Source organism: Manis javanica, chromosome 3 (assembly GCF_040802235.1).
Source record: "Manis javanica isolate MJ-LG chromosome 3, MJ_LKY, whole genome shotgun sequence".
NCBI classification, from domain to species: Eukaryota; Metazoa; Chordata; class Mammalia; order Pholidota; family Manidae; genus Manis; species Manis javanica.
The window spans coordinates 1,213,916-1,231,998 of NC_133158.1; the positions used below are offsets into that span (position 1 = coordinate 1,213,916).

General features: G+C 43.2%; 2 protein-coding genes and 1 non-coding gene across 4 annotated transcripts in view; 2 read left to right on the forward strand and 1 right to left on the reverse strand.

The window, feature by feature from the left end:
* IHO1 (interactor of HORMAD1 1) overlaps positions 1–18,083 on the forward strand; it is a 23,701-nt gene continuing 5,618 nt past the window's right edge. The window contains exons 1-6 of one of the 2 annotated variants that reach the window (XM_017639628.3): positions 1–86; positions 5,339–5,408; positions 7,426–7,600; positions 8,781–8,944; positions 16,956–17,004; positions 17,193–17,280. In XM_017639628.3, coding sequence (XP_017495117.3) covers positions 5,353–5,408; positions 7,426–7,600; positions 8,781–8,944; positions 16,956–17,004; positions 17,193–17,280 — 532 coding nt within the window. In that variant the 5' untranslated portion in view covers positions 1–86; positions 5,339–5,352. Of the gene's footprint in view, positions 87–4,447; positions 5,409–7,425; positions 7,601–8,780; positions 8,945–16,955; positions 17,005–17,192; positions 17,281–18,083 lie in introns of those variants that run through there. The other variant, XM_036994336.2, reaches the window with a different exon arrangement.
* LOC118967622 (U6 spliceosomal RNA) lies at positions 2,287–2,389 on the forward strand. The gene has a single exon (XR_005054829.1). It is a non-coding gene; the product is annotated as a U6 spliceosomal RNA (small nuclear RNA).
* C3H3orf62 (chromosome 3 C3orf62 homolog) overlaps positions 12,400–18,083 on the reverse strand; it is a 20,584-nt gene continuing 14,900 nt past the window's right edge. The window contains exons 5-6 of the transcript XR_012128859.1: positions 13,694–13,748; positions 12,400–12,981 (exon numbers count right to left, since the gene is read on the reverse strand). The gene's annotated coding sequence lies outside the window, so the exon portion shown is untranslated. The remainder of the gene's footprint in view (positions 12,982–13,693; positions 13,749–18,083) is intronic.

Below are 18,083 nucleotides of genomic sequence, written 5' to 3' on the forward strand. Positions count from 1 at the left end.
GAGAGCGCCCGGGGGCGGGCCGCGCACACCTAGGCGACCGCCGCGGGACCAAGCCGCCTGGAAGCCGGAGCGGCGGGCGGCCGTAGGTGGGCACACGGCCCTCAGGGGTGGGCGCGGCCTCGGGTGCCGGCGGGGAGGGCGGGAGGCCCGCGGAGGGCCTCGGGGCCGCACTGTACGCGCGCCGCGCCGTGGAGCCCTGCCGTGGGGTCGCCAGCCGCCGCTTCTCTCCCTGACGACGGCCGCTCCGGCCCTGCGAGGAGACGACGCGCGCCCACCCTGCGGGCGCCGTTTCCGCAGCCTTGCGGGCGTCGCGGCCTCAGAGACTCAAGGAAGAGGGCGGGCCGGCGGCCACGTGGCGGGCACCTCGGGCCCTCGTGAATGGTTCCTGCAGAAACGCGCCCGCGGCCGGAAGGCCCGCGCCGCTCCGTGCGGGAGCCCGGGGCCTGAAGCGAGGCCGGGGGCCGCCACGCGCCTCCCGAGGGAAGGGTCGCATCCGCGGGCAGGGCGCGCCCAGAGCTGCCCTCGCGCCGAGGCCCCTCCGACGCCCTTGGGGGAGGAGAGGCGGGGGAGCCCTGCCGTTGGGGGCGTCCGGGCACAGGCGGCGGTGTAGCCCCCGCGGTCCCTCAGCCCCCCTTAAACCTCCCCGGGACGAGTCGGGCCCCTTACTCCGAAGCCCAAGCCGTCCGCTGCGGGACGACCCTCCCTCCTGGGCGCGAACAGGTGGAAGACGCCAGGATGTGTCCGCAGGAGGAGGTGGGGGTGACGGGTAGGAAAGCCTCCGGATCTGAATCTAAACTCTCGGAGGGGGAGGCTCTGCTGGTGCACACGGAAGACGAAATTCACGAAGAGTCACGAATCCTGTATTTACTTCACCTCATTTCTTAAAATATGAAGAAGTGAGCTGATCTCAGCACTTGAAATAATTGGAAACAAATTGTGTATTTTTAACTTTAAGGATACGTGAAAACTTTTGCTCCATTATCCTAATTTGGTTCCCAAGTTGTTTTTTAACTCATTTAACAGTAAATAGTCCTGAGCACCTATTATATACTAGGCACAGTTTCTAGATTCTGACGATAGAGCAGTGAACAAAACACAAAAATTGCTATCCTCAAAGAGCTTAGAACTACATTTTAGTAGGTGTAGATGCACAGGCTGAGACACACGGCAATAAGATACAGTGTCTAAGAATGATGTGCTGTGGAGTAGGGAGGGTGGGCACTGGGGTGCTACGATTTTGAATGAGTAACTTGAGAGAACCGCTGGAGGAGGTGGGGGGCTGCTACCTGCAGGAGTAAACCAAGTGGAGGCCGCAGTATGTGGAGGGACAGCGGCAGTGAGGTGCCCCATGGGCGGCACGGGATGGCCTGTAGATGGAAGACAGGCCAGGGTGGTAGCAGCCGCAGAGGAGGCCAGAGAATCCCCGGAACTCTGGCTGCCGTTCTCGGGCGGACAGCGGTGGGGAGTCTGGGAAGAGCGGTGGGGAGGGGTCATATGCTGGGACTGCCTTGCAAGAGACTGTAAAGTAGGTTAAGGGTGAGATGAAAAGACCAGTTTGGACCAGTTTGGAGGCCATCACAGTAAATCAAGCTGGTGGCAGTGGAGTAGGGTTGTCAGATGTAGCAATTAAAAATACAAAATGCCCACTTAAATTTGAATTTCAGGCAAACTTTTTTTTAGTACAAGCGTGTCCCATGCAATATTTGGGAAATTCTAATTTAATTGGGCGTCCTGTATTTTATCTGGCAATCCTACGGTGGAAGGTATGAGAAATGATCAGATTCTGTGTATGTTTTGAAGGAATTACCACAGTATTTGCTAATAGATTGGATGTGAGAATAAGCAGTCAAGGAGGACTCTTAGACTTTGGCCTGAGCAGCTGGAGGGATGGAGTTGCGATGAGTGGAGTGGGACGACTAGGTGGAGAGTGGGTAGAAAACGATCCCGGTTTTGGACTTAAGTTTGAGATGTCTCTTAGTTAAGTACAGGTGTCAGGGTAGCAGCTGAATGTAAGAGTCTGAGGTTTAGGAAAGGGGTCTGGGCTGGAGGTCACAACTTTGAAAGGTGACAGCTAATACAAGGTACTCATTTATTAACTTGTCACTGTGGAAGATTTCAAACATATAAAAGTAGAGATCATGGATAAATTAACTCCAGTGTACCCATCACATAACTTCAACAATACCCTAGGACCAGCTGTACCCTCCCCGGCTCTCTCCCAGCCTGTCTCCATTACTTTAAAGCAAAGCACAAACATTATTTTATCCATTTAAAACTTACTAGGATGCTCACTTCAGCAGCACATAGAGTAGTTGGAATGCTGCAGAGAAGATTAGCATGGTCCCTGTGCAAGGATGACATGCAAATTTGTGAATCGTTCCATATTTTTGAACCCCACTGGGCTGTTTGCTTCTGGAGCACGCCTGCACTCCCTCCTGGAGTGTGTACTTTGCTTTAAAAAAAAACTTATGTATAAACGATAAGGACTCTTTTTATAACCACAATATTATCACACTTAAAATAACAAATTCTTCAATATTAAGTATTTAGACAATGTTTACATCTCCTTGTTTTCTTACAATTCATGAACCAAACACATTGTATATGAATGATGAGTCTTATTAGTCTCTCTTAATCAATAGTCTTCTACCCCAGTTTTTTCTTGGCTTTTATGCTTTAAAAGAATAAGGTCATTTAACCTGGAATTTCCCACTCTCTGGATTTTGCTGATAGCATCCTTTGGTGCCGTTCAACCCCTGTATTTTCTATGACCTGGTTGTCAGATCTAGAAGCTTAATTAGATTAAGCTTGCCAATATTTTTGACAAGTATACTTCCGTAGTAATGTGGGGCACCTCCTTATTGCACCTCGTCAGGAGTAACACACTGTTTGGTGTGTCTATGAAAAGATCAGTGGAGAGGTTTTGTTACCAGCCTGATCTGTCCATTACAAAGTCCACTGTCGGCCTTTTACCACATGGTTATAGATGCTGATGGCCATTGCCTAGACACATTCTTTTTTTTTTATTAAAGTATTATTGATACATACTCTTATGAAGGTTTCACATGGAAAACAATGTGGGTACTACATTCACCCATATTATCGAGTCCTTCCCCATACCCCATTGCAGTCACTGTCCAGTGTAGTAAGATGCCAGAGAGTCACTATTTGCCTCTAGATACATTCTTTTCATTATTAGGCTTCCATATGGTGAAATCTAATTCTACCATTTGTTACGTTTATTAGCTGGAGTACTTCTATAAAGAAAACTGTCTCACTTTTGTATGTTGGGTATCCTGAGGTACGGTTTGTTCTAGAAAGGTAAGATGTAGGATTGATTCTTTCCCTGCTGATTTCCAGAACAGTGAGTTGGGTGCCTATCCTCCAAAGTGACTAATGAGAGTCTTTGAAAATACAAATCTTAACAGGAAGCCCCTGCAAGGTAGCCCCCCAGAAGCCTTTGGCCCTGGTAGTCTGTGGTAAGTTCCTTGTTCTCTGGTCAACAAGATTATCTCAGGCTCATCTTGTGTATTTCCTGACCCAGACCTGGTCCTTTTAGTGAGGAATGGCATGTGAAGGCCGAAAGCAGGGTGCTAGGGTTGGTCATTATTTCCTGGCGTTTTCAGTGGGCAGAGCTGTGAAACATTTTTAAAGAGGAAGATACATCGAGTTAATTAATTTTCAAAATTTTTCAAACCTGGGGTTGTGGTTTTTGCTGTTGTGTTCATTGCTGTATCCCCAGAATCTAGAAATTGTGCCTGTGTTCAATAGGGTTGAGTCAAAATAATTAACTGAGGTATTTAGTTCCAACCCTGCAGCAACCTTATTCTCAGCTAAAGTGAGTAAGAGTCTTGGTGTGTTAGGGATGAGAGTCCTTTGAGCTGAGAATAGGTGAATATGGAAGGCCCAGATATTTGTTTGAAAATGGTGAAGCCACAGTTTCCGAGAAAGTGATTAAGAAGCACCTACCTAGTAAGCGCTTTTGTCCCATAGCCAGACACTGGGTATTCTTGATCTTGAATCCCTATCCCGACCCTTAAAGGTAGGTGTTATCTTCATTTAACTGATGAGGAAACTGAGATGGAAGACGTTAACTAATTGGCTGAAGGTCACACAGTCTGTACATTTATGAGACAGGATGTGAACCTTGATCTGGTTCTTCTAAAGCCATATGCCCTTTCACGTCATTCCCTGGCTGCTCGTTAAGGGAGAAACACAGCTGCTTGGTTCCAGAAAGCATGTAAACAGGCCAGTGTTGAGAAACAAGAGCGTGATGTGCCTGAAAGAGCATGGAACCTCCCTACCTCCAATTATTGGAGAACTTGAGCTAATTACTTAGCTCATCTGAGTCCACAAACTTCCAAGTGGGGATAATAGCCTGCCTCACAAAAGTGTTAGCCTCGTATCTGACACTGTGCTCACAAGGAGTGGGCTGTGCCAGCTAATACTTCAGCGCCCTCGATCCATGGGGCTACTTAACATTCTTGCAAAGCAGTTGTTTATGAACACCCACATGCATCTAACTTTCTAGAAAATTAGAAAACTTCAATGTAACAGATTTCTCTAAACAAGGCTAAACTATATAAAAAGTATATTGAAAAGTCTATTTTTAACTTGTTTCATTCTGTCTAGATTTCTGTTGGGACGGTGTTTAATGTTTGATCAGATATGTCCACCATATGTGTGGGAATCACTTTCTGATGCCCTCAATGGTAATACATAATCTGGTAACTATGAATGTTCTGTGAGATCAGAGAGACAGAAATCTGCCTTGTTTTCATCCAGGCTGCATGATCGTTGTAATGAGCTGTAGTGTGTAGTGTGCTGAGCTGACAGTGAGCAGGGCAGGCAACTGCATCCCAGAGGTGTGGGGGAGGCCTCTAGCCCGGAGCGCCCACTCTTCATGGACTTCCCTCACTGCCCAGGTCCACAGCTCTCTTGGCATCCCTGCATCTTAGGGTTTGGGAAGAACTGGTCATCTTCAGAGAAGTTGCAGATTAAGTCCTTCTTTGTATCAGGCAAAGAAAGATGGGGTTTATTGGCTTTTCTTAAAAGCAGATTAGTAGTAGGGGCAAGAGAAAAGGACGAAAGAGCAGAAGATGGAAGGCAAACTCATTGTTTCACAGGCAGCTGGGCTCTTTCTGGGGCAGAAGGGGTGGATTTTGTATGCAAATTAACAGCAGAAAATACTTGTTTCTGGTACATAGGTAATGGAAGTTTTCACCAATGGTATGGGAATATGCTTGCTGGAATGTCATCACTTACATATAACAGTCACCAGTGATCTTTGGGAAAAAATTGTATTAACTCTTGAATGTTCCTCTCTTCTTTTTAATAGGGAAATCATAAGAAATGAATTTTAATGTCTGGAGTATCAAAGAGATGCTCAGTATTCCCTCAGGCTCTGGGTGAGTTTTCTGGTCATATATGCAGATACTTGAGACGACCTTGCAGTTGTACCAAGATCACAGGAAGGGGCCCCTTCCTATTAGCGTGTAGTCGCAGTCGCCCCACACAGCTTCCTCCATGTCTGTTCCCTGTGCCTGTCCTTGCTGCCTCCCCTGTACTGGTCTTTGTCCTTTTGCCTTGGTGATAAGCTTTTCTCATCCAATACTTTCCTTTCTTCCTAACATCTTCCTGAAGATGGTCATTAATGCAGCAAAAACCTAGAGTATTGTTCTTTTCAATCTTCGGAAAGAAGTGTGCTTATAGTTGATAGGAGAGAAAAATCTTTGTTTAGGTCCAGATCAGCCTTGGGATGTAAATTCTACATGACTTCTATAGGCTCACAGAGCTCTTTCTTTCCCAGCCCAGCTAATTGTTCTCTTTGAGCTAAGAGTAGAGTCACGGAAGGCTACTTAGCTATTCTGGGCAACCATTATGCAACCCATATAATATACGTGTGCAGTGCATTACTTTAGCTAATCTTGGAAAAAGGTTCCATGAGTCAAACTTATTGCTCTTCCCTGTGCTGAACTATTAGAGTTTCTTTTTGTCTTGTATTACTATACGACTATTCCTTTGGTTTACTTGAAATTTAACATGTGGAAAAGAAATGATTTGTATGTGTGTGTTTTAGTGAAAAGCAAGTTTTCTTTGGCTATACAATAGCATCAAGTAAAACACATTGTCACTGTTAAAACTGGAAGACAGTGTTTTACTTGTCTGCCCGGTTAGGTGCTGTCCCTGTAGCTCAGTACTCTGTGGCTGGTGTAAGTGCGTCATTACCAGGACTCCTGTCCCTCCACGTGGGAGGTTTAGAGACTGGCATAGACATCCATGAAGCAGGTTGGAAGTCTATGGCTGCAAGTATTTAAAGCAAGCAAGGGCAAGACATTAAAGTGCGAAAGGGAACACCACCTTGTGTCAGGACAGTTTTTAATGGATCCTCCTGTGCACAGATCTGAGTCATCATACCCTTTAGTCTGGATGAGGCTGTGATTAGCCATGTGGGCAGCCATAACAGGGTTCCATAAACTAGGTGCTTAAACAACAAATATATTTTCTCTGTTCTGGAGATGGGAAAGCCGAGAATCATATGCCAGTGTGGTCAGGGTCTGGTGAGCACTCCCTTTCTGGCGTGCAGACCCTTCTCACTGGGTCCTCAAGCGGGGGACAGTGCCGAGAGGGCAAGGGCACATCCCATGGTGGGGGCCCCACCCTCATGACCGCACCTCACCCTGATCACCCAAAGGCCTCATTCCCAAATACCATCCATCATATGAGGGGCCTGGGCATCAGCATGTGGCTGCTGGGAGGGCACATTCTGTCCATGACAAGGCCTGTCCCGTGCTGTTGCCCCATGGCCCCCGCTGCCCTCCTCCCCTGGAGGCACACGCTCAGGAGGGTTCATGTGTGTCCTTCTCCAGCTCACCTCGGTACACTAAGGTACGTACTTGTTTGGTGTGCATGATGTAGGTTTAAAAGTTTGCCCAGATGATACATGATAGAGCTCATTCTATGTTTACTTTTTTTCCTGCACTCAAGATGACATTTCTGAGACTTAGCCATGTAGTTATGTGTAAATGTAGCTTATGGGTTCTGACTACTGCATCAATTTTATGTATATATCATATTTTATTTTTTATCTGTTCCCTTAGTGATGAACAGATTCAACTTTTTAAAAAATAATGTTCCCTCATCCCCCAAAGATTTTATGAACTTTGATCTCCAGAATGCTGTTACAGCCCACAGTGCTGTGTGCAGGAATGATAGCATTGTCTTTGATATTTGAATTTCCAAACGGATCATTCCCAGGTTGTTGTAATAAAAATAGATATCTGGCATGCAAAGTTCCTTGTTTCTTTATAGGTATACTGACTGTGTGCAGGGGTCAGGGAGGTCAGAGCAAGCTATTAGTCTCATTTTTTCAGGATATTTGTTCACTTAACATATGTTTACGTGTCTTTTCTTGCTTAATTCCAGGACCACTAAGTCATCTCACTGGACTAATAATCAGACTGATTGCTCCAGCCTCAGTGATTCGCAGTTCCTCTTTGGATCCCAGTTCTATCCAGAAAATTCAGAGACCCTGCCAGCTCCCTTGGACTTTGGTGTCCACGCGAGACACCCCAAACAGTCACAGCAGAACCTTCTAGATGTAAGTCCAATTTCCGGAATTTCTTGGCACACACTTCACATAACTATGGAAATAGGTTATAAAGAAGACTTCCTCTGCTGCATTGTATTTTAGAGTTGTCCATCTCTAGGGGTTATGCTCCTAAACAGATTTGTGCTTCACTGGTGACTCAGTCGGTTAGTCTTGATACTGGACTTGGTAGTCTGAAACAGAAAAAAAATTTTTATTTGCAGTTTTTCTATTAGTAAAGTAAGTGATACAGAATAGTACCAGTACCTTGACCACTCCAATATGAGAACAAATATGGCATGAACTTTCCTAAGACTAGTCTTGCTGTGGTTTGTGAAAATTTTATAAGCAAAAGAACTTTAGAAAAATAGGAATAAAGTAACATTAATTTTATTTTAGATGGACATCTTTTTCCAATAAGCTTCAGGTGCTTTGTGGCTTTTAGTCTGCTATGCTACATAATCTCCTAGAAAAAGGAGATGAGGATTCTGAGGCTTAAGTTAATGAATAAGAACCAGAATGAGGAACAGTCTCTTGGGTCCTTGCTTTTTTTGAGACCAGCCTGCCTTGGTTTGTGAGTCAGAAATATTTTTGTATATTTATTTTGGTCTGGAACTAGATTAAATTCTATACACATCAAATAGAGACTTAATGAATAAGGTTAAGTCACTGCTTTACATCAGTAGGATATGTATGCCCTGAGATATGTATTTAGTGCAGAGTTTGGTACCCAGTGATGTGAAGGGGTAAGGCACCCCACAAGCCCCGAGCTCATCTGCCTCAGACTGCAGGGAGTGGCCTGCCCCAGGCCGGCGCGCCCGCTGCCCAGCTGTCTCCGACTCACAAAGTCTTGGTGCCCAGCAGCTGAGCGGCAGCGTCTGAGTTAAACCTACCAGTGTGAAAGGGTTGACCTCACCTTGGAGACAGCGTGAATAAATTGTCTGTTGTTAGCTATGCAATTGATTTCAAGCCACTTTAGCTGAAATTTTAGGTATCTCTGGTCTGGTAAGGCAGAAACTATATTAATAAGAGTTGCTTTATTTTAATATAATTTTCTGGTGTATATGAAATAAAAAGGACATAACATGCCATTGGTTTTTAGAATTACGGTTTGCATGTAGTGTGTAGAAAACAACGAATGCTGTAGCTGTTTCATGTGTGAAGTGCTATAATGACTTTTTTCATTTCACAGAATGAACCTAGTATTTTCACAAAGTACCAGACAAAACCCCAGCTGTTTGGAGGATACAGAAAAGATGGAGCCTTATTTCCTCTTCCTTTGTCGGCTGGAAAACCAAAAGGCCTCTGGGAACAGTTTGAGGAGGAAAAGAAAAGGGCAGAGGAGCAGTGTGACAGGTACACAAGCCTTCTTCCGCAGGAGACAGCGCCTCTTTTCTGAGGGACGTGAAAGGGAGTGGCGGCAGTGATGGCTCTATACTGGCTGCCTTGCCACGCAGCCTGACGCAGATTTGAGTGTGGCTGTCACAGTTTGGGGCCCTCAGAAAAGTAAGCCTGAGGACTTCTCAGAGAAATGCAACATTCAAGTAATGTTATGTCATGCCTAAAATTCTACCGTTTTCTTTTCAGATCATCAGAATTAGGAAATCAGGTAATATTACTTGTTTTAGCCTCAAGAATATATAGCACATGAATTCTGATTTTCTCACTTTGAAGTGTTGGTATTTTTAAAGATTTGCCCTAAATTTTACATGTATCCTTATGTTAGTTTTATAGATTTTTATAGCAAATGTGTGAGATAAATTAGGGCTGCTATATTAATTTGTAAATAAATAAGCTGAGGTCACTGAGGAAATTACCTTGTTCACTTCGTGGTAGTAAGCTATTGTCAGGGCAGCGTCTTTAGGTATCCCCAAAACCCTAACACCCAAGCAGAGATGAGCTTCAGCATCTCTGTGGTAGGGAGGACGCGCTGCTGAGCAGCTCCACTGGTACTTCGTGTTGCGAGAGTCGGAATTCCCGGGCTGTCCTTCGTACTGAATGTGAGAAGAGAAGACTGACTGCTCTGTTTGAAGTGCTTGATTCTGTTGGCACCTCTTTACCCTAGAAATGCAGGCTCAGGGCCCTGGGTGGTTTCTCAGAGACCCCTTTGCTATGGCCAGGCAGATAAACAGGCTTCTCACTCCTTCAGTCAGATCACTTTCAAGTTTTTGTTCTCTGGGTTTTTGGATTATAATTTGTTTGATCAAGATTTCTAGAGTTGACATCCAAAATATATAAAGAACTCACACACCTCAACACCCAGAAAGCACACAACCCAATTAAAAAATGGGCGGAGGATATGAACAGACACTTCTCCAAAGAATAAATGTGGATGGCCAACAAGCACATGAAAAGATGCTCCACATTGCTAATCATCAGAGAAATGCAAATTAAAACCACAATGAGCTATCACCTCACACAGTAAGGATGGCTACCATCCAAAAGACAAACAACAACAAATGTTGGCGAGGTTGTGGAGAAAGGGGAACCCTCCTGCACTGCTGGTGGGAATGTAAACTAGTACAACCATTGTGGAAAGCAGTGTGGAGGGTCCTCAAAAAACTCAAAATAGAAATACCATTTGACCCAGGAATTCCACTCCTAGGAATTTACCCTAAGAATGCAGGAATCCCAGTTTCAGAAAGACACATACACCCCTATGTTTATCGCGGCACTGTTTACAATAGCCAAGAAATGGAAGCAACCTAAGTGTCCATCAGTAGATGAATGGATAAAGAAGATGTGGCACATATACACAATGGAGTATTATTCAGCCATAAGAAGAAAACAAATCCTACCATTTGCAACAGCATGGATGGAGCTAGAGGGTATTATGCTCAGCGAAATAAGCCAGGCGGAGAGAGACAAGTACCGAATGATTTCACTCATCTGTGGAGCATAAGAACAAAGCAAAAAGTGAAGGAACAAAACAGCAGCAGAATCACAGAACCCAAGAATGGACTAACAGGTACCAAAGGGAAAGGGACTGGGGAGGGAGGGTGGGAAGGGAGAGGGATAAGGGGCTTTACGATTAACAAACATAACGTGGGGTCAGGGGCATGGGGAAGGCAGTATAACACATAATGACTCTATAGCATCTTACTACACTGATGGACAGTGACTGTAATTGGGTATATGGGGGGGACTTGATAATGGGGGGAATCTAGGAACCACAACACACAATGTTGCTCATGTGATCTTACATTAATGATACCAAAACAAGCAAACAAACGATTTCTAGAGTTAAAAATTTTTTTTTAAACATTAAATTTCTCTTGATGTTTTCTTTCTCTTTTTCTTTTCTATAGTGAAGTTAGTTTCTGTTAACAATTATTTACAAGATGGAAAAATATATATAGTAGTTATATAAAGAGAACGAATGATGAGGACTCTGAAGAATCTCTCTCTGTTAAAAAATTTTAAGCCTTCAGATAGGGCCTTACATGAAAGGCAGAAAATCATAATTTAACACATTTTGGCAAAAACAAAACCCAAGATTCTAAATTCCTTGTTTTCTGTCAGTATGTGTGTGTTAGAATGTGTTGAGAAGGACTGAGGAATTTCAAAATGAGAAAGAAAGCATACCACATATACATCTGGAGGCAAGAAAGTGAAAAGACATGGTATAGAGTCCAAAGATGAGAGATGCTACAAACCAGCAAGACATGAATTTACTTCTTGTGTTTTGAAAGTACCTGTTTTCCCAAACTTACAAAGAGGGCACTTGAGGTTAAGAAATCTCCAAAGAAGCCTTAATCTTTCAGATTGTACTTGTTATTAGTCTTTTGGTAGCAAATAGAAACCTACCTCAAACTAACTTTGACAAAATGCAGGATACATTAGCTGTCAGTGTAAACCAACCTGGAAGGACAGGGAATGAAATTAAATCAGAGCCATGTCTCTTTTTGGGGATTCTCTCTCCATCTCGTCTTCATTCTCTCGTCCTAGAGACTAACTTCCAGGAAACACAGAGGAAGAAATTCTCCTCCCATAGTTCCAATTTGAGAAAACCTAGAGAAGGCTCCTGAGAGGTTTGCTTTGGTCACAGGGTGAGCAGAAGGGGATATGGATGAAGTCCTCCCCAGAATCACAGGAGGAAGTGGTTCCCTATTTGAGGAGAATGCTGGGCATAACAAACAATGGATAGCCATTACCCAGATTATTATTTTTTATCTGTAATATTTGAGAAAACAGATTAGTCTCATAACAAATGAATAACCTAAGGATCAGAAATGAGATTATAATAACCACCATGTTCTTTCCGTGATTGTTGATCACCATGGTGAAATCTGTTCATTCATTCACTCAGTAAATACTGTGCTAGGCCCAGTACTACAAACTGACGGTCCTAAGGGAAAAAAGAATAATGTAACGGTACCTGCCTTTGAAGTTTTTGTCTTGTTAGGGCATCTGACGTGATGGATGAATTATACTACTGGGTCAGACTTATTGGCTGTAAGCAACAAAAATAAATTCATGTAAATGGAAAGGGAATTTATTAAAAGGATACTGGAATAGGGTTTGGTTCTGGGTAAAACAGAATAAGCATACTTTATCCTATCTGTCCCACTGCATGCAACTAAAAGCTCTGGGCAGAGTGCATGTAGCTTCTGAGGACTCTGACGAGTAAATGTTAGCAGGTGAATAGGAAAATGAAACCTGCATTTGAGGTATAAAAGTTCTGGCTTTAGGTTTCCTGGGGTTTTGTTTGCCTGTTTTTAACCAAAATTTAAAATTTTTGTCTGCAACAGACACTGTTAAGACAATGGAAAGACAATCTATAGACTGGCAAAAAATATTTGTAAACCACATTTTCAACAAACGACTTTTATCCAAAATACATAAAGAACTCTTAAAATTCAATAATAAGAAACAATCAACTCAGTAAAAAATGGGAATAGACTTTAACAGACACTTCATCAATGAAAATGTATGAATGGTAATTAAGTACATGTAAAGTTGCTTAACATCATTAGCCATTTTGGAAACATGAGATACTATACACCTATGAGCACAGCTAAAATTAAAACAAACACTGACAACACCAAGGGTTGAGCAAGGATCTAGAGCAACTGGAACTCTTGCTGGTGGAAATGCAAAATGATACAGCTACTCTGGAAAAGTATGACAGTTTCTTATTAAATTAAGCATAATTTACATCTCTTCAATTCTATTCTTGGGAATTTATCCTAGAGAAATGAACTTTATGTTTATGCATAAGCCTGTACAATAATGTTTATAGCAGCTTTGTTCATAATCACCAAAAACTGGACTCGACCCAAATGTCCTTCACTGAATGCACGAATGGATGAACTGTCTGTACAGTAGAACACTGCTCAGCAGTGAGATGTGATGAACGGCTGATGCACAACACAGATGGATCTCAAAGGCAACTGATGAGAAGTGGAAGAAATAAGTCCAAAAGTTACATATACTATTTGATTCCATTTATATGATATTCTGAAAACGATAGGGATTGGGGACAGATCAGTGATTATCAGGGGTTACGGTTTGGCCTGGACTTCAACACGAAGGGACATCATGAAGGATTTTTTTGGGAACTGTCCTGTGTCCTGATTATGGTGATGTTTTCATGAATCCTAAATTTTTATTAAAACTCGTAGAAATATGGATGCACACACATTAAGAATTTTTGAAAGATATTGAGGTGATTCTTTTTATTAGAATTATGTTCAACTGCATATAACATACACACAGACACACACACACTATATATGTATGTGTGTATATATATATATATATATACACACACACATATATATATATACACACATATATATATATATATATATATATATACACACACACTTATAATAACAGAAGCTTAAAAAAGATGTTTATTTTTCTTTAATGCAAAAATCATCCTGAAATGTGTGAGCCAGGGCTGGAATGATGGCTCCAGGGTCCTCAGGGATCGGGCCCCTCCCAGCACTGTCGGTCCCTGTCTCTCAAGTGTGGCCCCTGTGCTCACAGTGTTTACAGCGTGAAGGAAAGGAGGGATCTTCCGCTCTCTTTGGGATGCTTGTTGGAGGTTGCATGCAACATTCCTGCTTATATATCTCACACTAGCTAAGATTTACTCACATGGCCGCAGCTGCAAGGGAGTATGGGAGTGTCATCCGTCTGTGCAGCCGTGCATCTGGGGAGGAAAAACAAACAGAATTCTGATTTCCAAGGAAGATAATTAGGCCACTTTGAGTTTCTGCCACAGTCATACAACGGCCAAGAGCTACCACCATGGACAATTCCCCAAATCAAGCCTCAAAATTAGTCCAGTGCACATTCTGCTGCCCACTACTGTCTGCCCAGGGTACACTAGACCCTTCCCTACGTTATAGCCAGTGTAGTCCTGGAGTTTTACCAGAGCCCCGTCGTCCTACTATAGCTACAGACACTACAGGGAGAGCTTGTGTTTTTTCTCCTGGCTCCTGGACTGGCAAAGAATGTGTGAGCAACAGCCCAGGCTTCAGGAGAGGCTAAGAAAGTAAACCCCTGGCACACTCAGCCCGGAAGAGGGAAGAGGCTCTGCTTCCCTGCAAGGTTCCTAATCTGAGGAACTCCTCAATCCGAAAAGCGGGTCAGATGCAGAACATCCCCCAACACTCTCGACTTTTACTCTCAGCACAGAGTTGTGAATGCTGTAGTAGAGCGCGAATCCAAGTGCTGTGGGGGCCCTGAGGACAAGCACCCGGCTCCGCCTGTGGGCGTCAGGGAAGACTCCGTCCAGGCGAGCGCATCTCACGGAGTGGGCGTTTTGGGCAGAGATCTTGGGTCTGTCGGATTCTGAGTCGGACTCTGAGTCAGCCTCACTCTGTGAAGTACCATTGACAATGTGTTATAGAACTCCATTTTTCTGTATTTTTAGAAATAAAAATGCAGCAGTTTCCTACAAACTACTTTACAGTCTGCTTTTAAAGTTTCATTATGTTTAATGATTATATTTTCTATTTCATCTATTTCTTTTTCATTATAATGGTCACATTGTACTTTAGGGTATGAATCTTTCAGGGGGTTGTATTTTAAATATTTAATACAGCCTGAGAGAGTGACAAGAATACAAAATGGGGCAGGGATAATCTTTTAAACAAACTGTTGGAAAAACTGGTTAAGTATGCAAAAGATGAAAAAGGACACTTTTCTTGTACCACAAATAGACAGTAGAGACTTTCATGCAACATTGGCAGCCTTGTTAGACTTTAGACATCTTAAAATAGTCTTTAAAATTTTTGTGTATTTAATTTGTATATAAAGTTATTGAACATGTGCAGTTTTTAAAAAATACAATTAGGATTATAGTGGAAACCAACAAGCCTATCTTTCCCCACTCTAATTCACTTTTCCTTTTTGCATCCAACTTGCAACCCTTTTAGTTACGCCAGTTCTTACCTCCATGTATCTCATGGTATATGTTAGATGGCTCATACTGTTATTTCAGCTCAGAGAATGACTTTCTACCCTGGAATAAGAATTTACTTTTCTACTTCTCCCTACCCCAAATACCATAAACGTGTCATCTTCCATTATTATCCCAGTATTGCAATATGAACATTTTTAGTTAAATCCGTTTTCAGTCTTTACACCCTTATCACTGCGTAACACTATAGACAGCCTAGAAAACTTATATATACTATTATTATATTTCCCTTATGTTAAAAATTGCCTTCTTTCCTTTTTTGCTTAGTTTTCTGTGTAGGAAACAGTTCATCCCCAAATTCTGCAGCAGAACTGAAAAAGCTCCTTGTTATGTATTCAAACATGTCAGAAATTCTTTCAGTGATTTTCCTCAGAGGGGTTCTTCCTAATTCCAGCCTGAACTTGGTTCCCTGTCTCGGTCTGCAGCACAGCTGACGCCCTGAATCCTCCCTTCATCACCTCCTGGGCGTCCCTCTGTCCTCCCTCCTGTGCTGGAGCCTGTGTTACTTGGATCCTAGGACGTCTTCTTTCTTGGCTGGCTCCTTGGGTTTGATGCAGCATATATTCCAGAAACTTCCTGACAATAGGTGCATGGCACCTAAACAATTTTTCGAGACCTGGTGTATCTGAAATTATTTCCCCTCTCACACTTGGTTGCAAACTTTGCCGGATATAGAATTCTAGATTGGGAATTGCTTTCCCTCAAAATTTTTAAGGCATTGCTCCATTGCCTTATTGTTTTCTATGTTGCTTTTAAGAGGTCTGCTGCCTTCCGATTCTTGATCGTGTGTGTGTCACTTGCTTTTCTCTGGAAGTTCCTAGGATCTTCTCATTATCCACAAAGTTTTGGAATTTTACAGCAATGTGCTTTGATGTGACATGTCACACTCCCTGGGCACTGGGCAGTTCATTTTAGCCTATAAACTTGTATCTTTCAGTTCTGGAAATTTTCTTTCACTGCATCTTTGAAAATCTCCGTCTACTTTCACTCTTCTTTCTGCGTCTCCAATTCCAGGTCTGTTGGATACTGTGCACTGATCCTCATTCATTTTTAACTATTTATGTATTTTCATCTCTTTGTCTTTTGTTCTATTTTCTATCATTTCCTTCACCGTATTTTCTAACTGTTCCACTTGTTAATTTCTGTTTTTAATCTCTAGGTACCCTTTCTCTCTGCTTTTATAATTAAATAGCATTCTGTTCTTAGTATTTTAATTTTTTTCATTTTAATATTTCTATTATTTTCAGGTAATGTCCCAGTCTCTTCATAAAAAGCATATAGTTTGTAGATTCTCAAATGGGTCTATTAAATTCTCCTTCTAAAGCTGGTCTGGTGGAGCATCCAAAGGATTGGCAGAAGAGCTGCCCTACTAGGCTTCAGAAATGGGTCTTCACATTTGTATTGTGCGGATCGAAGAAACGATGTGCAAAAAATTTTATGATAATTCATGTCTGAGTCTTCTAAAAAGTGGATTATTTGAGAAATAATTGTGATCGTTTCTTTTTCGTTAGAGATTAATACTGTTCCCAGAATTGTCTCTGTTCTCACAGTCAAAATAATAGCCATCAGGCCAAGCCGGGCTCGGGGAGGAGAGCTGTTGGCCCTACGAGAAAGAAGCCGCTGCCACTGTCGCCGGAGAAATGAATGCTGGTCCGGTCCTCTGTGGCGACCGCTCGAGTGGCTGAAATGCGGCCTCATTCAAGAGACAGAGAGAGTGAATTCAACAAAGAAAAAAAGTGGTTTGCTTGGAAATGGTCAGACAAGTCTGTGCTCCTTTTCTCCAGCTGGGCCTGGGGCTTCTCCGGACTGAGCCTCCGACTCCAACCAGCGCCATTTCTGTGCTACGCTCCACGGAGGCTGCCGTGTTCATCGAGTCAGTTTTGACACATGCTGTTTCAGTATTTCACAAAGATTTTCTTTTTTCTCTCCTAGTGAGACTATACGCAACTTCACTTCCTATGTCAGAGAAAGCATTCACAAGGTAAGTAGTTATATTTCAAGGTGTTAGAACATCTTACATTTTAAGAAGCTTAACAATTATATTGACTTTGGTTCACTTAGAATAGAATAGCAATATTTTCACTACCCTTTATCACTAAGTAACAAGTCTCTGAATTAGTAAAATAGGGCAATAGTCCGTTAATTCTTTCTTAATCTTCCATTTCTTAGTTGCAGACATCTGTGGAAAACTTGGAGGAACATCTCAGTTCAAGAAGCCAATCTATTTTGGATTCTTTGGAGACTGTAGCCAAGACATGTAAGTGTCTCTTGTTTGAGGGTATCACAGGGGGCCCTTCCTGACCCCTGCCAGGTCCTGCCAGCGGTGAGGTGACGCACAAAGCTTCAGTGAGGCTAGCCCCCAAGAGGCGCGGAGCCCTCAAAACTGGGCAGGGGCTGCCTCTGGTGCAGGCCCGGTCCTCCGCCCAGGGACCCCACCGCCTTAGGGCAGATCGCTGAGCCACCTTCCTCGCCCTCTGCCTGAAGCGAACCAGCAGCATCCCCGAGTCCCAGAGGAGCTGCGGGTTGGGGTTCACAAGACATCGCTCCCTGGGACTTGTCAGAAACTCCAGTCCAGTCACCCACTGTTCTTGCTGCCTGGGTTTCTCTGAGAGCTGTTTTGTAGTGAATCATGACATCTTTCTCAATTTCAGTTAGTTTGTGGTTTGTAAAGTCCCCTGCTCTGCCAATCAGTGATGTATGTTTAGGTGGAACCATGGTCCTGGCGCCTACAGAACTCTCTCTTCTGGCAGACAGCACTCTAGAAGTAACAGCTTTTAGCTAAACAGTAAGGTGAAGCTGTCCGTGCCTGCACTTGTTTGCAGTTGTCTGTGTTCTTTTTTTTACTTTTAACAAATTGAAATCAACTTATTCAAATGCCGTGGGATGGACTGCTCATGCTTTACAAAAATTAATACTTTTGTGTGGCTTAAAAATTAATCCCCATCTGTCTGCACAGAAGCACTGGCTGTCTGCTGGCTTCCAAGCTGGGTATCCCCCACAAAGGGCAACTGTGCATCTTCCTGGAACTGGTTCTGGAGGCCCAGGACTGTTGCCCTCACA